The sequence below is a fragment of the Schistocerca cancellata genome, chromosome 6 (assembly GCF_023864275.1).
Source record: "Schistocerca cancellata isolate TAMUIC-IGC-003103 chromosome 6, iqSchCanc2.1, whole genome shotgun sequence".
Lineage (NCBI taxonomy): Eukaryota > Metazoa > Arthropoda > Insecta > Orthoptera > Acrididae > Schistocerca > Schistocerca cancellata.
Genome location: NC_064631.1, coordinates 289,625,557 through 289,644,782, shown reverse-complemented (window position 1 = coordinate 289,644,782; position 19,226 = coordinate 289,625,557). Strand labels below are relative to the sequence as shown.

Here is a 19,226-nt window from a genome sequence, read left to right as displayed (position 1 = left end):
GAAATAAAAGTAAGTCAGTAGAGCAGCTTTAAAAATCTCTGCTGTCAAAAACATATAAAATGCCCTAAAATATTTAGACGTATCGAAAGTGGTCAAATGGAAAAGGTAAGATTGCTCAAGCATTTACGAGAGGAAATTAAAAAAAAAAAGAAAAGGGGGGGGGGCCCTTGGAAAATCTGCCATAAATGAAACAATTCATAGAATGGAAAAGGACATAAAAAAAAAGAACCTGAGCTAGCAGCACACACTCACAAAGACGCAGTTATGTATGGTGTAATTAGCGAACAAATAAGCGGTTGGCATGGATCTGATGTACTGCACTTTTTAATGCTTTGAGTGGGTCTCTACTGTAGGGTAACAATTGTGTGTGGCAACAGAGTTATATAATGAAAAGTTTATTTTATTATTGTTTTATTAAACAGTGATTTAGCTCATATAATATACGTTTATTTTTTTTTGTAGATGTAATGTACGTTTATTTTATCATAGCTTAGTTAAATTTAAACTGTGATTTTGCTCATCCATATTAATTTTGCTAACATAAAGACAGCTATACTTTATGTGTGTACAAATTGTGTCGCCCATCTGCTTGTGTTATGAAAAATGGCATGCCCACTGATGAAATACAGGAAAAAAACAACAGAAACTATTATAACAGAAAGAAGGATGACTGTTTTGGGCATTTCAACAGGATGAATAACAATATAAAAGCAAAGAAGCAGCAAAAAGATATCTTCAGAAGGAAGGTATTAAATTAAGATGGATCCCAAGGTAGAAGTATTAAGAGAACTGGTTTTGACAGGTCTGAAAAGAAAAACCATGTTTAAGAGATTAAAGACAATTGGAGGAACAAAAAAGAAGGAACTGAAATTCTCATGTGGTCCCCAGTTGGCCAAAATGGAAAAGCAGCTGCAATATTAAAAATCTGAGAAATTACTACTACATGATTATATTTCATTCACTGTGGCTACTGAGAAAGAATTACAACACAATTACACACTGAAATTACGCCATTCACATATGCGGAATGCCTGCAGGTAAGTATAATGGATGAACTGGCAATTTTCATGCTATCTATGCATGATCTGAACAAATTAAACTAAGACTGTTTCTACAAATAACTCAGCTCTCTTTTTCTTTAAGATTTCATAAATGATCAACAATGAAGCAGATTCACTTTGTAAAAATATAAGCTATGTGAGACCCAAACATGTGAGCTTCATAGCAACCAAGTAAGCTACCTTGACTCAACTGAACATGACAAAGACATCTAAATCATAGAAAAAGTATTACTCTAGTTAGAAAATACCATCTCACATTGTCGTTTGCAACCACACACACACACACACACACACACACACACACACACACACACACACACACACACGAGCCATTGTGGTTCAGGTGCTGCACTGAGTGCATAAGTATTTTGATGTGTTTGACATTTATTATTTCTTTTTTTTTTCTCTCCTTATTTTGGCCTTTGGATCCGCACTAAGAGAGCTCCGACTTTTTGGTTGTTGTTGAATGATTGCTGCGATGTTCAATCTGAAGACTAATTTGATAGAGCTCTCCACACTTGTCTATCCTGTACAAGTCTGTCTCTGTTAGTGTTGCACTCTACATCCAACTGAACCTTCTTACTGTTATCAAACCTTGCTTTCTCTTTACTATTTTTACCCCCACAGTTTTCTCCATTGCTAAACTAACTGTGCCTTGGTACTACAGGATGTGTCATATCAACTTATCCCTTCTTTTAGTCAAGCTGTGCAAAAAATTTGATCCCCCCCAATATGATTCAGCACCACCTCATTAGTTACTTGATTTTTCTGTAGCAGCATATTTCAAAAAGTATCTACTCTCTTCTTATCTGTAAATTTTATCATTCACATTTCACTTCAGACAAGTACTTCCAAGGTATGTTTCCTAACACAAATTTGTAGTTTTTGTGAACTTATTTTTTTTCTGGAAGTATTTTCTTATTGTTATTAGTTTATATTTTCTATCCTCCTAACTTTTTGCATACAGACAAGCAAATTAAAGTGCCTGCTTATGGAACACGGGGAGGTGTGCGGGACCAATACTGAATTCGTCTCTCAGATTAGTGACAAGGGCAAGTGTGTCGGGCAGCCTGGATGTGGTTTTTAGATGGTTTCCCACATCCAGTTAGGTAATTACCAGGCGGGTTGCCTTGTCCCTCTGATACACAGTTTGCAAGCACTTTGGAGAACCACATGCCACTGGTGCCACTGGCTGGATAGAGGGGACAGGAAAAGACGTAAAGAATTCTTTCACTTATGGTATTATTATGGTGTCCAAATGGCAAAACTCATCGACTGCTTTTAGTCGTCTCATTTCTTAATCTAATTGCCCTAGCATCACTAACTTAATTCCAAGTATTTGTTTTACTTTTATTGTTGTTCATCACTATTCATTCATATCAACATCTCTTCCAAGTCCTTTGCTCTCTGAGGGAAATATAACCACTGGAAAACTCCAAAGTTCTTATTGTTTCTCCTTGTACTTTACTTCCCTTTCCAAGTTTATGCTCTGCATGCTTCATTTCTTGTTCATGTCTTTAGCTTACTTTACTACTAACTCAATGACAAATTAACTAACATGGTGGATAGCCTACAAGCGTGTCTCGCTCCCTTCTTAATTACTTCCTCCATTTCCTGTCTTGTGACTCTTGGAACAGCAAACTGGTTGGTGTATAAATTGTAGATGACATTTCACTCCTTTTACTTTATCACTGATAATTTACAGTAGGCAATGTGCACTGTGCTTCTATGGTCTAGACATTTATACACATTTATAGTTGCAATACAATCATATGTTCTCATTATACAAGTCTACACAGATTATTTACTAGTTGTTATTTTTTGTGTTGTGCTTTGAAAAGTGGAAAAGCAAAGAGAGATTTATTCCATTTTTTACAAAATAATTTTCTTTGAACACAATCTTTTGGGTATACAGCAAGTGACAAACTGGTAACAGCCTACGCTTGCTTAATAGTGCAGCTGAACTAGCATAGAAGTCCACCACAGCTAAGCGATGATAAATCTCAAAACTTCAACATGTGAAAAATCTGTACTCATTCACTCTGGACTGTTATGTTAATCAACCTCACCTGGGGCGATGAATGAGGGATGAAGATGTTATGCACTAGTTAACCCATTGACTGCTATGGAGGAGTTAACGTGTCATGCTCCATCACTCCCCAGATCTGAGAATGTGTTTAAATGAGGCTTCAGGACTAGCCTTAAGCACTATTCACACGTTTATGCATCCCATTCTGCAGACCCCTCTCACTGCTGCAGACAAGTTACTTCCATATTTCAGTGAATAAAAAAGTTTTGAGTATTTATAATACAGCATATGTGCCTTCTTACATACTATCATTTGCTTAAAACTTCATTTTGATGTCCTGAACCATTTATGAAATGTGACAATTGTTATGACCACAGGATTCCCAATGCACAGGGACAGAATTAGGCATGCCATACACAACTCTCCGCCAAATATAAAAAACAAAAAACCCCAGGTAGCAATATCAACAATGTAGGAGATGATAGCATGTTACTTTATGGTAAGTAGCAATCTAAGCTGCAGGCAGGCACAATTAAAAGATACTTACACATAAGCTTTTGACCACAACATTCGTTGGAAAAAGAGAAACACACACCATTCATTCACCCAATCTAGAACATCTCACAATACATGACCGCCATCTCCGGCAGCTCAGCCCAGAATCATGTGCATGAGGTGGGCTTGCTTGTGTGAATGAATGGTGTTTGTTTCTCTTTCCCTGATGAAGGCTGAGGCAAAAAGCTTGTGTGCAAGTCTCTCTTAACAGTGCCTGTCTGCAACTTCTTGTGTTATCTTTATGGTAAGCAGTGATCTATCTTTCCCTAAATTGTAAATATAAGAAACAGTATCTCGAGAATGAGATTAGGTATCATTCTGATCTCAATTTTAAATAAAATTTTAATATCTTATACACATTTCATACATAGCAATGTATGAGCTAAAATTAACCTTTTTTTCATCAAATAGTTTTCTTAAAATAGGATGATAAGTATTTTGTAGTCGCAAGAATGCGATCTCTCACCAGAGGTGGCAGCATTAGGCAAGCTGTACAGTGACTATAAAACCGTGCTCAGCAAGGAATGCAGAGACCACATCTGTAGCAGTCAAAGAGTTAATATTATAAGCTGCTACTTTTGTTTATAACTTCAAAAATCTTCAGATTCCATTTGTACCAGCTATTGAAACTACATCTCCTATTTGCAGGCACTTGTGACGTGTTCCGTATAGCAGTGATAATTGTCACTGGCACTGTGGGTACAAGGCTACTCCCACCTCTCAACAAACATAGCAACAACATACAGTTATGAACATAAAAGGATTTATTTTGGAAACTCGGCAGCAAGCACACTGAGTAGATAAATGAGCATATGAGAACCAGGTACATTAAACATCTGATTGGCATCTAGCAATTGTGAAACAGGTGAACTGATTTAAATAAAATGTGACTGTACAATATGAAACATCTCCCCCCCCTCACTCTCTCTCTCTCTCTCTCTCTCTCTCTCTCTCTCTCTCTCTCTCTCTCTCTCACACACACACACACACACACACACACACAGATTTACAGAGGAAGCAATGCTTCACAACTAGACAGTCATTACATTCTCTTAATGTGGGCCTGTTGTAAGCTTACAGGTGTATTACATGCGTCAAGGTAGAATGCAGTGATGAGTTGGTCTTACCATCACATGGAGACTTTGTTCACATGTCACTACGTATCAGTCATTCTTGACTGAAACATGCAGCCTGCATGAGCCCTTGAGAATGTAATGCAAGAAACACACATAGCAGCATCACAACAAAGACCAAATAACTACTGGTGACCAAAAGAGTGGAATAACTGATTTAAAATGTGTGACTGACACAGCATACATATCACTAATCGACTGAGTGAGAGCGTACAACCGGCTTTATAGCCTTTTCTCAAAATCTTTCACTGAATGTTTCTTCCAACACTTGGCATTGGTTACCAACACAAACCTTTACCAATGGTAAGCTTCGCCTTTGTTGTCAGGACATTGCAATGTAGTGCGAGAGACCAGAAGCAACTGGGTGCTGTCAGGAAACTTAGTATCCTTCTACCTAACTGCTCATTTTGGCATCATTCTACAAGAAAGACCTGCAAGCTGGCAGTCCCTGATTTCTTCAATAATTTATATTTAATCAACTAAAGATGTTATAGTCTGGCTACAAGAACATGCAGGTAATAATAAACACAACACTTTATTACTTCAGGAATATTGGTACAGGAAAATAATTGCCACAGACTGGCTGCTCTACTAGTCCGACACACACAAAAAGAAACACACACCATTCATTCGCACAAGCTAGCACACCTCACACACACACACATGACCACTAACTCTAGCAACTCGGCACAGTGCTGGTATTGTAGCCCGAGCTGTCGAAGCTGGCAGTCATGGGTGTGTGAGGTGTGCTAGCTTGTGTGAATGAATGGTTTGAGTTTCTCTTTTTCTGAAGATGGCTGTGGCTGAAAGCTTATATGTAAATATCTTAATTGTGCCTGTCTGCTACTTAGCATGGTATCTTTACGGTAAGTAGCTATCTGTCTTTTCCTACATTGCTCATATTTGTTCCTCCATGTTACATTACAATCCTATTTATCATAGGGAGGTGTCGGCACATTAAAGATCCGAAGGCAGTTGCAGTGTACCGACGCACATATCAGATGCAATGTGCAATAATCAGCTGTGATGGCAAGACTACAACTTTTCCTGTCACACCCCTGGATAAGCATAACATCCTTTCGACTCCTCCCACAGTAACCTGCTACCAACCACCACAACATGCTATCAGGCATGATTATAGTCTCAATCAAGCTACTCTGCCTCTCCATCATTAACCATGAGAGTAGCTTTAAGTAAAACTGTTATCATGGACCTTACAAATACCATAGCCCAGCCTCACTGCTCGTTAAACATATGTAAACAAAAGAACAGCAATAAATGATAACTTATTAATAAATCACGTGAGTTTGAACTGTATGAAGTCCTGTGTCCTCAAACCTTCGTTTAATCAAATTTTGATAATTATTATCCATTTGGTCATCTGTCTATCTATCACTACCAATTTCAAAACTTGTGGTACATTATGAAGCAACATCTGGTTGATGGGGAGAACAGGCAAAACAAATCTTTTGCTTGCTGAGTGGGTTGTGGGCTAGCTGGGTCAGGTGCTCCCTGCACTAGTTGTTATTGTTTTGTTGTTGTTGCAGTTGTTGTTGTTGTTGTTTGTTGCAGTTGTTCAGGAGTCATGGATGAGCACAATCACAGATGGATTCTGCATACATTTTAGGTTTACTATAATTTAATATTTGCTATAATTTGAGACTCATCTGCACCAGGATCACATAGAACACATACACTTATTGTGGAATACCTCCTTTTGAACAAATTAGCATACCGCTCAGTACAATTACTTGCTGTTAAGGTGCAGTTTTTGATAGTTGCTTCTCAATAATAAAAACACAAGTTAGTTATCTTATTCACAACTTTTTATCTTTAGTCCTCATAGCCCAGATCAGAACCATTCCTGAAAGAATACCCAACCAAAATTATTAATCAAGTGAGGTACATGCTATTGAATTTAACAGTTGACCAGTCTAAAGATTAACGCTATTGGACAATCATAGTAAGAGTGTGTCTTAGCAGACCTCTATCACCCAGTGACACCATAACTGAGAAGAGCAGCTACATACAATAAGTCCACACTAGTACAAAAAAATTGTTGAGATTGTGTGCCAAAGTGAAGGACTGTTGGTGGCAATCAGATGTCTGGACACTGGCACCCAGATGTTAATGCTTAGGTCTCGCAGTTTGCGTAAGATTGCAACTGCAGGAAGTAGTAGTTTCAAATGTTGGGTGTATTCCAGAATCACTTCAGTCATACCAATTGTGAACAACTTTTTAAGCACCTTCTCCTGTAACCATCAGGTCCAGTTAGTGAGGTTTGATTTCTGTCCATGTCATCACTTTCTCATGTTTCAGATTCTTAATCTAACAATACTGACAGTCTTCAATAATCTCACTTCATCCAATTAAGCATCAAATTATCTACCACTATTTAAAGAAAGATGCCCCCAATTTCACCACAATTTACCAATTGCTTGAACAAGTATGTAATTGCACTTTAACTGAAATAACTGTACTGGGTGCTACAACAATCAAAAGAAGGAATTCCTCACCAAGTGTACAGTAATCTGTGTGATCCTGGCACAAAGGAATCAGATAGTAGTAAATAACAGCACGAAATTCCAACAAAGAGTCACTGAGTGTTGAAGAGAATGATAACAATTTAAGAAAGATGCTTGTATTTATATACATTTTCCATTTTACTGACAGTCATTTGTGCATTTATCTTCAGGAATGAAATGAGTAAATCACATAATTAGTATCAACTGTTAACAATCAACAATATAAAAAGGCATCCTGCAGGAGACCAAAATGAGTAAGGGAAATGGAAGAATGAAGACAGTGATGGTGTGGTATCAGAAAGGTAGTAGTGGCACATACCTCTGCTTCTGAGTCCTTAAGCTTCTGCTTCTTTTCTTTTACTTTCATTTCAAACACTTGTTCCATCTCTATTTCCATCTTCTTCATTTTTGCTTCATGTTCTCGTTTTTCTTCTTCCATCTGAGCTAGTGGATTCCTGTTCAAATATCAGAGGAATAAAATATTAATAACATGTTAAAGATCAATAAAAATTATACAGCATGAGTAAAGAAACAATAATTTTGTAATTTCATCTGAGTGTACGTATTTTTTATTGGGAGCAGCAATATCTGATCATCCATTTACACTCTTACTACTTTTCACAGTCAAATGTTCAAGTGGCTTAAAATAACTCCATTAATTTTCACATTTGAAATAAAAATACAGTACAATCAATCAATACAAATGGCAAAAGGTTTTTGACAAGGATGCAAAGGAGTGCTGAAGATTTATGCCTCCTTCTAAAAGCTGCACATGACCAATAAACATATTCAAGTTAAGAGAGCTGGGTCAGTAACTGAAATATAAAATCAAGTTAGTGGCACAAGAGTCTATATTTTTAATGAACCTCGCACAACACCATTTTATGCCCACAGAGGAGTTAGAAGATAGAGTAGGAACTGAAGCCTAGTTGAAATACTGAATTTCACGAATATTTTTCAGATTGACAGAGATTAACACAAATGTATTATAACAAATAATTAGTCTAAATGTGGTGATATAAGTATTTCAAAACAATAACATATTTTGATGATGATATTCTTGGTATTTTTTTTATCATATAAAACCCACAAGAATCCTAAAATACTGGTCAAGTGGCCAAATAAATGAACAAAGCAAAGGCATAATGCTCTGAAGTTGCTTTCATGTTACTGAAATATTATGTTACTTCCTCAAAACATTCCGCTGTACTTTGCTTATAGTTGGATTTTATCTGTGCTGACTTGTCAGATGCACACTTTTTTCTGATGTACCAAGATATTTTCCACTTAATTAAAATAAAATGTTAGTTGGTGTGTATCACATTTACAAACTAATCTTTAAAAAGAAGAGTGCTGGCTTATTCTGCATATTTTTTTACTTGCTCTATTATGTAACTATCTTCTATGACAGCACATTGAAAGTAAATAAGGTATTTATTCAGCAAAAGTGAGCAGTAAGAACATTGTGTGAAGCAGATAAGCACACATCTTGCGGACACCTCCCTAAGGGCCTTGCAATTCTTATGCTCAGTTCCCAATAGATTTACTTCTTCACAGTTTTGGTTGGTGATAATTAAAACTAGTCACACATCAACAGTAATTTGTATGAATGCAAGCCAAGGCACAAAAGTAATTTTCATATAATCTTATCTCCATATTTAGGATTCAAAGTGGAGTAATGTTTTCTACTAATGAGCTCTTCCATATGCACCCATCCAAAACAAAATAAAAAAATTTAAAAGTCTTGCCAATTAGAAACTCATCATATAATTATATGTCTGGTTATGTACACTCAATGGCATAAGTTCCCATTAACTACATGGAAAGTAGCAATGTTCATTGTAAAGCTGCAAGACAAGTAATAATGTTGAAGACACAAAAATATGTGCGTTGTGTCTGATCTGTTGTATATGGCCAACACAACAGGCACCACTATGTGAAACAGCAGCTGTTAATTGTGTGAATTAAGAGAAACCAACGACATTAACCGCATTTGGGCTTCTGAAATAAATCCAAAGACAAACGAAAGTTTGTGCTCGACCTGGACTCAGACCCAGATTTCCTGTTTAACATAGGCAGTTGCCTTGACTGCCTCGGCTATCCTGGCATGCTTCTCATACAACCCACATTCCCATCCTGTCGTACACAAGTGGCCTCCCTGTCCATTCTCCTCCTGCTGGTGACTCACCTGATTCCTACATCAGTTTGGATGTAATGTGAATCCGCACTGAAATAACTGTAAGAGGTATCACGCATGCAGACATGAAGATACACACACATGCCACGGGCATAAACTGCAAGTATACAAACTACACCACTATATGGCCCAGTGTTGTGCGTGCGCAAATCATTGCTGCAACTCTCAGAGTTTCACATGGGTGCCTTACAGAGAGAGCATCCCAGGGTGCCCCTGAGAGCTACAACACCAAGAATCACTTCTTGGCTTTTGGCAGGATCAACGTATAGTTGTTTTTTTTTTTTTTTTTTTTTTTTTTTTGAGGGGGTGTAAGGGTTCTTTATCTGTGATAATAAAAAGTCATATCACCAACAAATTTTGCAGTTTCATAAACACCAAATCTACACTATACATAAATAGCTTCATTGATCCACCTTATAAAGTCCACAAGTCCTCAACACAAAAGGCATTGTACAATAGAAATAAGACATACTAATATCCTTATTAAAAACTTCACCAACATTAGAAGTACAGAAAGTTATGACATCATAGTAATTAAGACTTTCGAGGCCAACAATATTTTCAGTATCTCCACAGTGAACAATAGCTGTAGTAAGCCATTCAGTGCCAGGACTAAAGGCCACTGACAATACTGAAATCATTACTGGGATCAAGGAGAAAAACAAAGTGAAGGTGAAGGGCATTGCTTCCCAAGTTGTTCTTCAGATCCTTGCGTTATCGCAGGTGGTAGTTTGAATTTTTCTCTTATAAAGGATGATAAATTTAGCCTTGGTACTGGATGGCCTACCAAGGCTATTGTTCACTGTGGAGGTATTGAGAGAGTATTGGTGGCCTTGAAGGTTTTAATAACCATGCTGAAATAACTTATAGATTACTGAGGCCTATAATAAGGATACCGTTAAGTGTTATTTTAATTCTAGTATGCCACTTGATGCCTGGGCTTGCAATCATCACAAGGTTGACGAGTCAGAGACGATATATGTATTTAGTAATGGGGATGATGTACATGTATAGGTGTGTGTATCTTCATGTTTATGAGCTCAACAGCTTTTGCAGTTATTTCAGTGCAGATTGATGTTACGTCTCAACTCCTGTGGGAATTGGTGTGAGCTGCCAGCAGGAGAAGAATGGTCAAACTTGCTACTTGCATATGACAGCATGGGAATTTGGTTCGGATGGGAAGCATGCGAGGATAGGCGAGGTCAAGGCAACTGCTCACATTAAGCAGAAAATCTAGATTACAGTCCCAGTCCGCCACAAATTTTCACCTGTCTTTGGATTTATTCCAAAGCCCGAATGCAGCTGATTTCATCAGCTGAAGTAATAGTGTATTGTATAGAAGTCCCTGCAGTTATAAATTTTCTCTGAAAAATATCAGTGTTTTCATGTAAAAATCAAGCTACCAGCAGCTATTTAATTAAGCTGGAAAAATAACTTGACTTTTTCCACTTCCCTGAAGGTTCTTCCCCTTGACTAGATCAACGGAACATGATAAATGTATGTACCTTTGTATGTATGAAAATTTTCCATTTAATTTTTGTGATATGTAGGCAAGTCAGTCATAACAAATGCTACTCATGGTGTGCTCTATGTATCACACATTGGCCAAAGAAAACATGTTACTTTTCATTAATAAAAAAAAAATTACTTCAAATGTATTTTTTGTGTGTCACATCAATACAGGGGCCTCAACTTAGTTTGGTTCAATATTCATTTCAACAATAACTCTTAATCGTGGCAGCAAAATGTAGAGAATAATCAGTATTTACAGTAACAGCTCGATAAAAATGCTATAGGACTGAACAGCAATGACCTGTCTTCACAAAACTGTCATGCTGCAGCCTTCCCAACTTACTGATTATTGTTTGTGCTTTGCTGTCACCTCCAATAAAAGCACTTGGACAATTTCACAACAGACAAATTTGAAACTCCTCTGTAGATCCGACAGACAAAATTACACTTGAAACAGCATTAAGTTCATGATGAGCACGAAAACAATTTATTAATTGAAGACCATGTTTGACTAGGAGTCTGTTCATTTTTCTGCATTTTTCATGACAGTATTCTATCAAGATCACAATTTTAATTTCTTTAATAACTAGTTTTGTCTATTGCCATGAACAGATTCTGTTAAAACTTGAAATGGAAATAAAACATTAGACACAAGCTACATTACAAAAAGGCTACTGTATACGTACAGTACAACATACCACCTTGACAAGTGTTTCTTTGGATGTGTTGTATCCAGTCAGAAGGTATACCATACAAGTGCTGTGTGACACTTAGCAACTGTGTATTTAAAATAAAAAAATAAATAAATAAATAAAAATAAAAAAAACACAGGTAGCTGCCTCTCATAGGCAGCACTGTTGATAAGATGGCATGATTATCCTTAGCATATTGTTAAAAATAAGTGTGTGGTAGTAGTAATATCATTACAATAGATAACAATTAATATTAGAATAAATGTATCATAATCTTTTGTACTCTGATTATATGTGCGCAGTAGTGTGTTTCTGGCAAGGAAAACTTTCAACCATGTGTGCAGCAAGTGGATGAAGTTATACATAAAAACATCAAATTGCACCACATAAATTAATAAGGAAAAAGAGAAGTTAAAAGTAATATAAAGAACTATTGAAAATCAGTGTGCAAATTAGCTGTTGGCAAATGCTCTCCCTGGAGCCTGTCCAATGTCTTGCGGTTGTCTTCAAAGTTGTTTACTTGTGATACTGCTAGAGCCACACTGCTGTCCACTTACACTAGAAAGTTCCTGAATACATCAACAAGCAATACATGTGGCTGTATATTTCCGTCTCCTCCAGTAAACCCAACAACTATTCTTTGGTGCCTTATGTAAGATCTCTAGCTTGGAAGTCACCCACTGTATGCTTTTCTGCCTCACTCTGGTTCTTCTTGTATGTATTTTCCTTAAAACAAACTCCAGAAATCCTTCCTATCTTAACAACATTTTACTTGTCAGTGTCTCTGCATGTACGCCAATTCACTCCACAAGCAAATTTGAAAACCTATGTTTGTTTGTTAAAAATACTGTGCAATCTTGTAAGATTATGCCGTGTTGTTATGACATAGCAATATACATCTTACTGCTTTGAGTAACACTGTTTTAGTTTCTTTTCCCCATTTAGTTTAATTTTAATAAACATTTTACTGACATCATCTTTGTAACCATTAACTTTTGCCACTATTGTAACAGTAATTGGCTCCTTCCGAACATTGTCTACTTACAAAGATAGTTTCAGCATTATTTTCACCACTGCTCTGAAGTATGGTAATTTATATATTTTAGGATAGCAAGATCTCCTGTTAATTATTGTATCATATTTGTTAGCTTTCTAAGCTGAAATTAAGTATCCCATCTTTTTTTATTAACAAGGGATCCAGAAAGTTTTGCCTTCTACTTCCTAAAATTCTAAAAAATTTGGATTTTTAAGAAGCCAACAGGTATGGATTCAATAATTAAAGGTGTCTTGCCATCCTAAAAGATAAAAATCGGCATACTTCAGAGGAATGTTCAACAGAATGCCGAAATTAACGATCGATGAAGACAAAATTGGGAGGGAGCTAATTACTGTCGTAAAAGAGCCAAAAGCTAATGGTCACAAAGAAAATGACAACATAAAAATATATAATAAAACTAAATGGGAAAATAAAAGTAAACAGTGTTAGTCAAAGCTGTAAGAAATGTTGCTATGTCATATATGACAACATTGACAACATAACACAGTGTTTAAAAAAAATCTTAGGTGAACACATGTTTTAAAATTAGGGGTACTACTGGTTCAACATTACACTACAAGGTCAGAAGTAATAGAAATGTGTTTTTAGGATCTGCGGTGCTTACGGATTTAGCTGTAGAGACTGTGACAAGCGGTATGTTAGCCAGACGAGAAGAAATTCTGCACTTTGCTTTAAGGAATAAACTTACAGAAACAACAACTGCACTTTCTGTTTTCACTTCTGAACTTTGAGGCTGAAAAGTATGCAGCAGGTGACATCCAAAACAACCTAGACATCTTACAGAAGGTACCAAGGAAATCGAAATCCACATCCATGGAAATATACAACAACCACTTACAGACAAAACTAATTTAATCATAACAGTTATATATATTACTAAATGATCCTGTTCATGATACTGATTGGCACTTTTACTCAGCCCTTGAGTGGACGATTCTGGGAGCGGATGCTTGCGATAAGACTTGTAGCACATTGCCTGCAGAGACTAGCCCTGCTTTCTTTCTCCAGAGCAGCCAGCTTATAGTGTATAAAAGAAACAAACATGTAGTGGATTAATGCATTACAGAAATGACATAAAAGTTTACAGTCAGTCACTAGTAGGACCAGATACATTTTCTTCAATCATTTTTGTAAATAAGCCTAACATTCACCACACACAACGCCTCAAACAGATCATCACTATATTTACAACAGCTGCTTATTGTTAAGGCAGAAAATACTGTTGCTTAGATAAGGTTGGCAATGAGTGTAAACATTCTGGGGCAGCACAAAGTCAGCTGACTTCCATCGCTCACAGAGGGGCCAAGTAAAAGGGTGTGGCCAGTACATCATTCACAGTCCCGATTTTAAGCTGCCTATCAAATGGCTTCCAGGGCCAACAAAAATTTGATTTTCAATATCTCACAGAATTATTGACAGAATTAAAAAATTTAAAACCCTGTCAATCTACTCATTAAGAGGTATAATCTCCTATCAAAAGTTTAACATAATAAGAGAAGTATTACAGTTATAAACTCTGCATATGTTTTGAGGCAGCGTGGCTCACTACATGCAAATACCCAGATTATATCCAGTCATACTTGAAAATAAGAGCACTTAAGTCACTTGCAAAAGAACTTTAAACAATTTTCTAGGTTTGGTAGCATGCCATGTTATAAAAAAACTATTACTGGTGAAACAAATGTTTCAGCCAGTTACAGAGGCCTCCTCCTGCATCTACTAGTGTGTTTCTGCTGTGCAGAATTGCTGTATCTTGTTGTGACTGCTAGCACAGCATGACATTACATTATGATTGGACACATGAGGCAGAAAGAGTGGGAACTTTATTGTAATAGGTTACTGTAATGGACAGAGTGGGGATCTGCTGCTCAAATTTTCAAACCTTTACAAAACTGTCTCTCACTGACAACCTATAAAATGATGGATGGCAAAAACTTTATCCCTTCATACAGTTTTTGTACTTGTGCAATAAAACTGCTGCATTGTGCATGAATTTTAATGTATTACTTCTTTACTGTTAACTCTACTTGCAACATATTTTGCTGACAGTATTCGCATACCGCTGAATGTACTGGCAAAATTATATAACAGTACAACACAGTTCAGGAGATATTACATCATAAACACTGATATCCAGGAAAAACTACCTTTTTCATACGACTGAGCACAATTACGCAGACTATATGATGTGCCCATCGATTCTGCCCACTGTCGATTGTGACAGGCAAATATATTGACACAGCTCGAGGTCTGAGGGCGCGAGCCACACCATGGAGTATAAAGTTTGAAGTGAGACTTGATGGATGGGGAGAGGCAGCTGTAGCAAATCGAGGGCACACTGCGACGGCCAGATTTGGGAGCAGTGTTGTCTACACACCCATAGCAGAGGCCAGCCCGAGGAGAGGCAGGTGACCACTATCAACGGAAGCATATGCGGCAGATCTAGGATGTCTGCTGGTGCAGGGCTCCTGGCTGTGGTACTGGGTTTGGTGCCGAGCTGTGATAAAGGATATGATCAGGCTTTGAGTACACCTTGTCTATTGAACTACAGTGAGAATTCCCAAACTTTACAAAAAAGTTCCTTGATTTTCCCCCAGCTCACCATAAGCTTGCTCTGCTGTGAAGGGGAGGGAGGTGCGATGCTGAGGGTGTGCTTTGTTTTCCCACACTTAAGTTAGTGCTAAAACTTTGAAAGGTGCTGCTGTGTACGGAATGTCTTTCATTAAGGTAGGATTGTGGCAAATAGGCACTTTCTGTCTGTTCAAGTGCTCTCTGTGATTTGCTCAGCTCCTGAAATTATCCTGTACAGTGTGGGGATGCATTGACAATTGGAAAAGGTGATGTAAAACGGTGCCTTTCATTGCGTGCAATCCAACGAAGTTTGATGTGCCTTGTATGAATATCACTTGGCTAATACAGTGTTATATTTCTGGTAAGAACTGGATTTAATTGTTTCTTTCCCTGGTCAGTTACACCCATCTGCTTCTAAGTAGTATTTGTTTATTCAGAGAGACATAATGCCAGTTGTTCTTTGGCATTCCCTCAATAATATCATGCCCGGTATTGTGTAAGTAAGCTGGCTGCTAGGCAATAATAGTCACTTGTTTAATTCTGCATTATTTTGCTTGTACAAATTTAATTCTAACTGTTTCTTTTACTGGTCAGTTGCAGCTGCCTCTGGATAAAGAATATTTGCTTATTAGCTGGTAGTTAATAATGGGTGCTTGCTTAAGGCTGCACTAGTTGCTTTAAATATTAAACCTAGCTGTTTAATTAGTCAAAAAATGGAAAATCCAGGATGGAATAGCAAAGGATAGATTGCTAAGCAAGTAAGCTTTCAGCCAAAGGGCCTTCTCCTGAATTAGGACAGCATACACAGGCACGTTCATGCAAATGCAACTCACACATATACAACCACAGTCTGCAGCTGCTGAGGCCAGACTGTGAGCAACAGTGCATGATGGAAGAAGCAGTCTGGATGGAGGGGGTAAGGAGGAGGCTAGGGTGGGTAGGGGTTGGAATGACAGGGTAAGGGTGAGGAATGATAAAAGTGCTGCTTGTGGGAACATACAGGAATGAGGTGGAGAGAGGGTAGGAGAGAAGTAAAAAGACTGTGGGTGCACTGGTGGAACAGAAGGCTGCATAGTGTTGCAGTGGGAACAGGAAAGGGGAAAGACAGTGACTAACAAAGTTTGAAGCCAGAAGGGTTATGGAAAAGTAGGATATACTGCAGGGAGTACGGCAGTTGGCACCTGTATGGCACCATCCTCTGCCAAACTATTCATGAGCTATCTAGAGGAATCCTTCCTAGCCACTCAGTATCCTAAACCCATCACCTGGTTCAGATCCATAGATGACATCTTCGTGATCTGGATCAAGGGTGAGGGCACCCTGGCCACATTCTTCCGGAACCACAACACCTTCCCCATTTGATTCAGCTTGTCCTCCTCAACCCACTAAGTCACCTTCCTCGATGTTGACCTCCACCTTAAAGATTGCTACATGAGTACTTCCATCCACATCAAACCTGCCAACCATCAGCAATACCTAGCCTTTGACTGCTGCCACCCATTCCATACCAAGTAGTCCCTCCCATACACCCTAGCCACCTGTAGCTGTTGCATCTGTAGTGATGAGCTGTCCCACTAGAAATATATCAAAAATGTCACTGATGCCTTCAGAGTCCATAATTACTCTCCCAACCTTATGAAGAAACAGATCTCTGACACCTTGTCTCTCCAGTAACACACAACTTCACAAAGTCCCATCGTCCAGCCACAGAGGAGTGTTCTCCTCATGACTCAGTGCTACCCAGAACAGGGGCAACTGAATCACATTCTCCGCCAGGGTTTCAACTAACTCTTCTCATGCCCTGAAATGAGGGATGTCCTACCCACTATCCTTCCCACAGTGGTATTCCACTGCCCACTGAACCCACGCAATATCCTCATCCATCCCTACACAACCCTTGCTTCCAACTGCTTGCCTCATTGTTCGTATCCCTGTAATAGATCTAGATACAAGACCTGTTCCATACACCCAACCGCCGCCACCTACTCCATTCCAGTCGCATGCATCACCTATCGCCTCAAAGGCTGGGCTATCTGTGAAACCAGTCATGTGATCTACAAGCTAAGCTGCAACCATTGTGCAGCACTCTATGTGGGCACGACAACCAACAAGCTGTCTGTCTGCACGAATGGTCACCAGCAAACTGTGGCCAAGAAACAGATGGATCACCCAGTTGCTGAGCATGCTGCCCAACACAATGTTCTTCATTTCAATGATTGCTTCACAGTGTGTGCTATCCAGATCCTTCCTTCCCAACACTGGCTTTTCTGAACTGCACAGGTTTGAACTTACCCTGCAATATATCCTACATTCCCTGGGCTCAACCTTCAATAGTCATTGTCCTTCAGCTACTTACCCCCTTCCCTATTCCCACTCCAGCACTACACAGCCACCTAGTCCACGAACACACCCACAATGTTTTTACTTCTCTCCTTTTCTGCCTCCTCCCCCCCCTCCCCTCCCCAAGCTCCCCCCACCCATATTCTGTCTAAGCTCCTGACTGCACCTAGCTGCCCTACCTGTAGCCGGACGGTGGGACTTCGTGAGGTTGTGGGTTACTGGAGAGACAAGGCACCAGAGATCCATTTCTGTATAAGGCTGGGAGAGTAATTATGAACTGTGAAGACCTCAGTGACCTTTTTGATGTATTTATAGTGGGACTGCTCATCACTACAGATGCAACAGCTACAGGTGAGCAGGAAACCTTGTAGCATTAAGTAAGCAGCCATGAGTGAGCAGTTAAACACAATATTATAAAAAGGATAGCTTGCTTATACATGGGAGTTAGCAACTTTAAAGAATCACAGATTTACTAGTTTTTATGTGTTCAGAAGCATACTTGTGTAAGTGGATAACAAGGACCTGCTGTCAGACTCTGGGGCCTAGTAACTGTGAAACTGTGGCCAATGTCACAAATGTGTGGTGCAGATCTGGCAACATCACAACTAAATAGATTTAAAGACAATAGCATGACATGGATAGCCTCCAATGAGAGCATTTGCCAACAGGGAATTTGCTTACTGATGTTTAATGATTTTATGTATGGTTTTTCACTTTCCATTTTCATCAGTATTTTTATATAGTGAACATACTGTGTCAAATGTTTTTGTCACAGAAACTCACTACTGCATACATATAGTCTAAGTGCAGCAGATTACTTTAACATATGACATAGTTATTATATACTTTAATGCTATTACAATAAATGCACACTAGTTTCAATCATGTTCTAAGGACAATCATGTGAATTTACCACCAACACCTTTTAGGAGTGGCAGCTACTTACTTTTTAAAATATGCATCTACTACCTGTTACACAGCACTTGTGTGTGGTATGTAGATCTGACTGAATACAAAATATCCAAAGAAACACGTGTAAAGATGATTGTCCTAATAGTTTGTGTCTAATGTTCTGTTTTCATTTCATGTTTTGATAGAATTTGTTGATGACAATGGCTAAAAGAAGTTAAAGAAATCAAAATTGTGATCTTGATAAAACATTGTAATAAAAAGTGAAAACAATCTGTCCCCTAAACAATTGGTGTTGCATGAAATGTCACTTCAGCACAGTTTCTCTGCGGTAATTCCACCTGCAGACCACATAAATAAAATTGAAAATTTCTTCATAAATGTCAGAGAAAACACACCAACCAACTCCTCATGGAGACATTAAGTGTCGTGCTATGGGATCTGTGTGTCCAACTTGATGTGAATGTTTGTTTGTTGTAACTAAACTAGTTTCTGTGACAATTTTGCAATTATCAGTGGGCTTTTATTCTTTTCCTCTGTTTCCCTCACACATTACAACATTCATTCATGTTTCATTTTGTCATACAACATTGCCTCTGATTTACTAATTGACTAGTTTGGAAATTTCATCACTACATGTTAAAA

General features: G+C 38.2%; 1 protein-coding gene across 1 annotated transcript in view; it reads right to left on the bottom strand.

Moving 5' to 3' along the window:
* Positions 1–19,226, bottom strand: part of LOC126190779 (protein peanut) — a 160,815-nt gene that overhangs the window by 19,368 nt on the left and 122,221 nt on the right. The window contains exon 6 of the mRNA XM_049931320.1: positions 7,623–7,758. Within this exon, the coding sequence (XP_049787277.1) occupies positions 7,623–7,758 (136 nt within the window). The remainder of the gene's footprint in view (positions 1–7,622; positions 7,759–19,226) is intronic.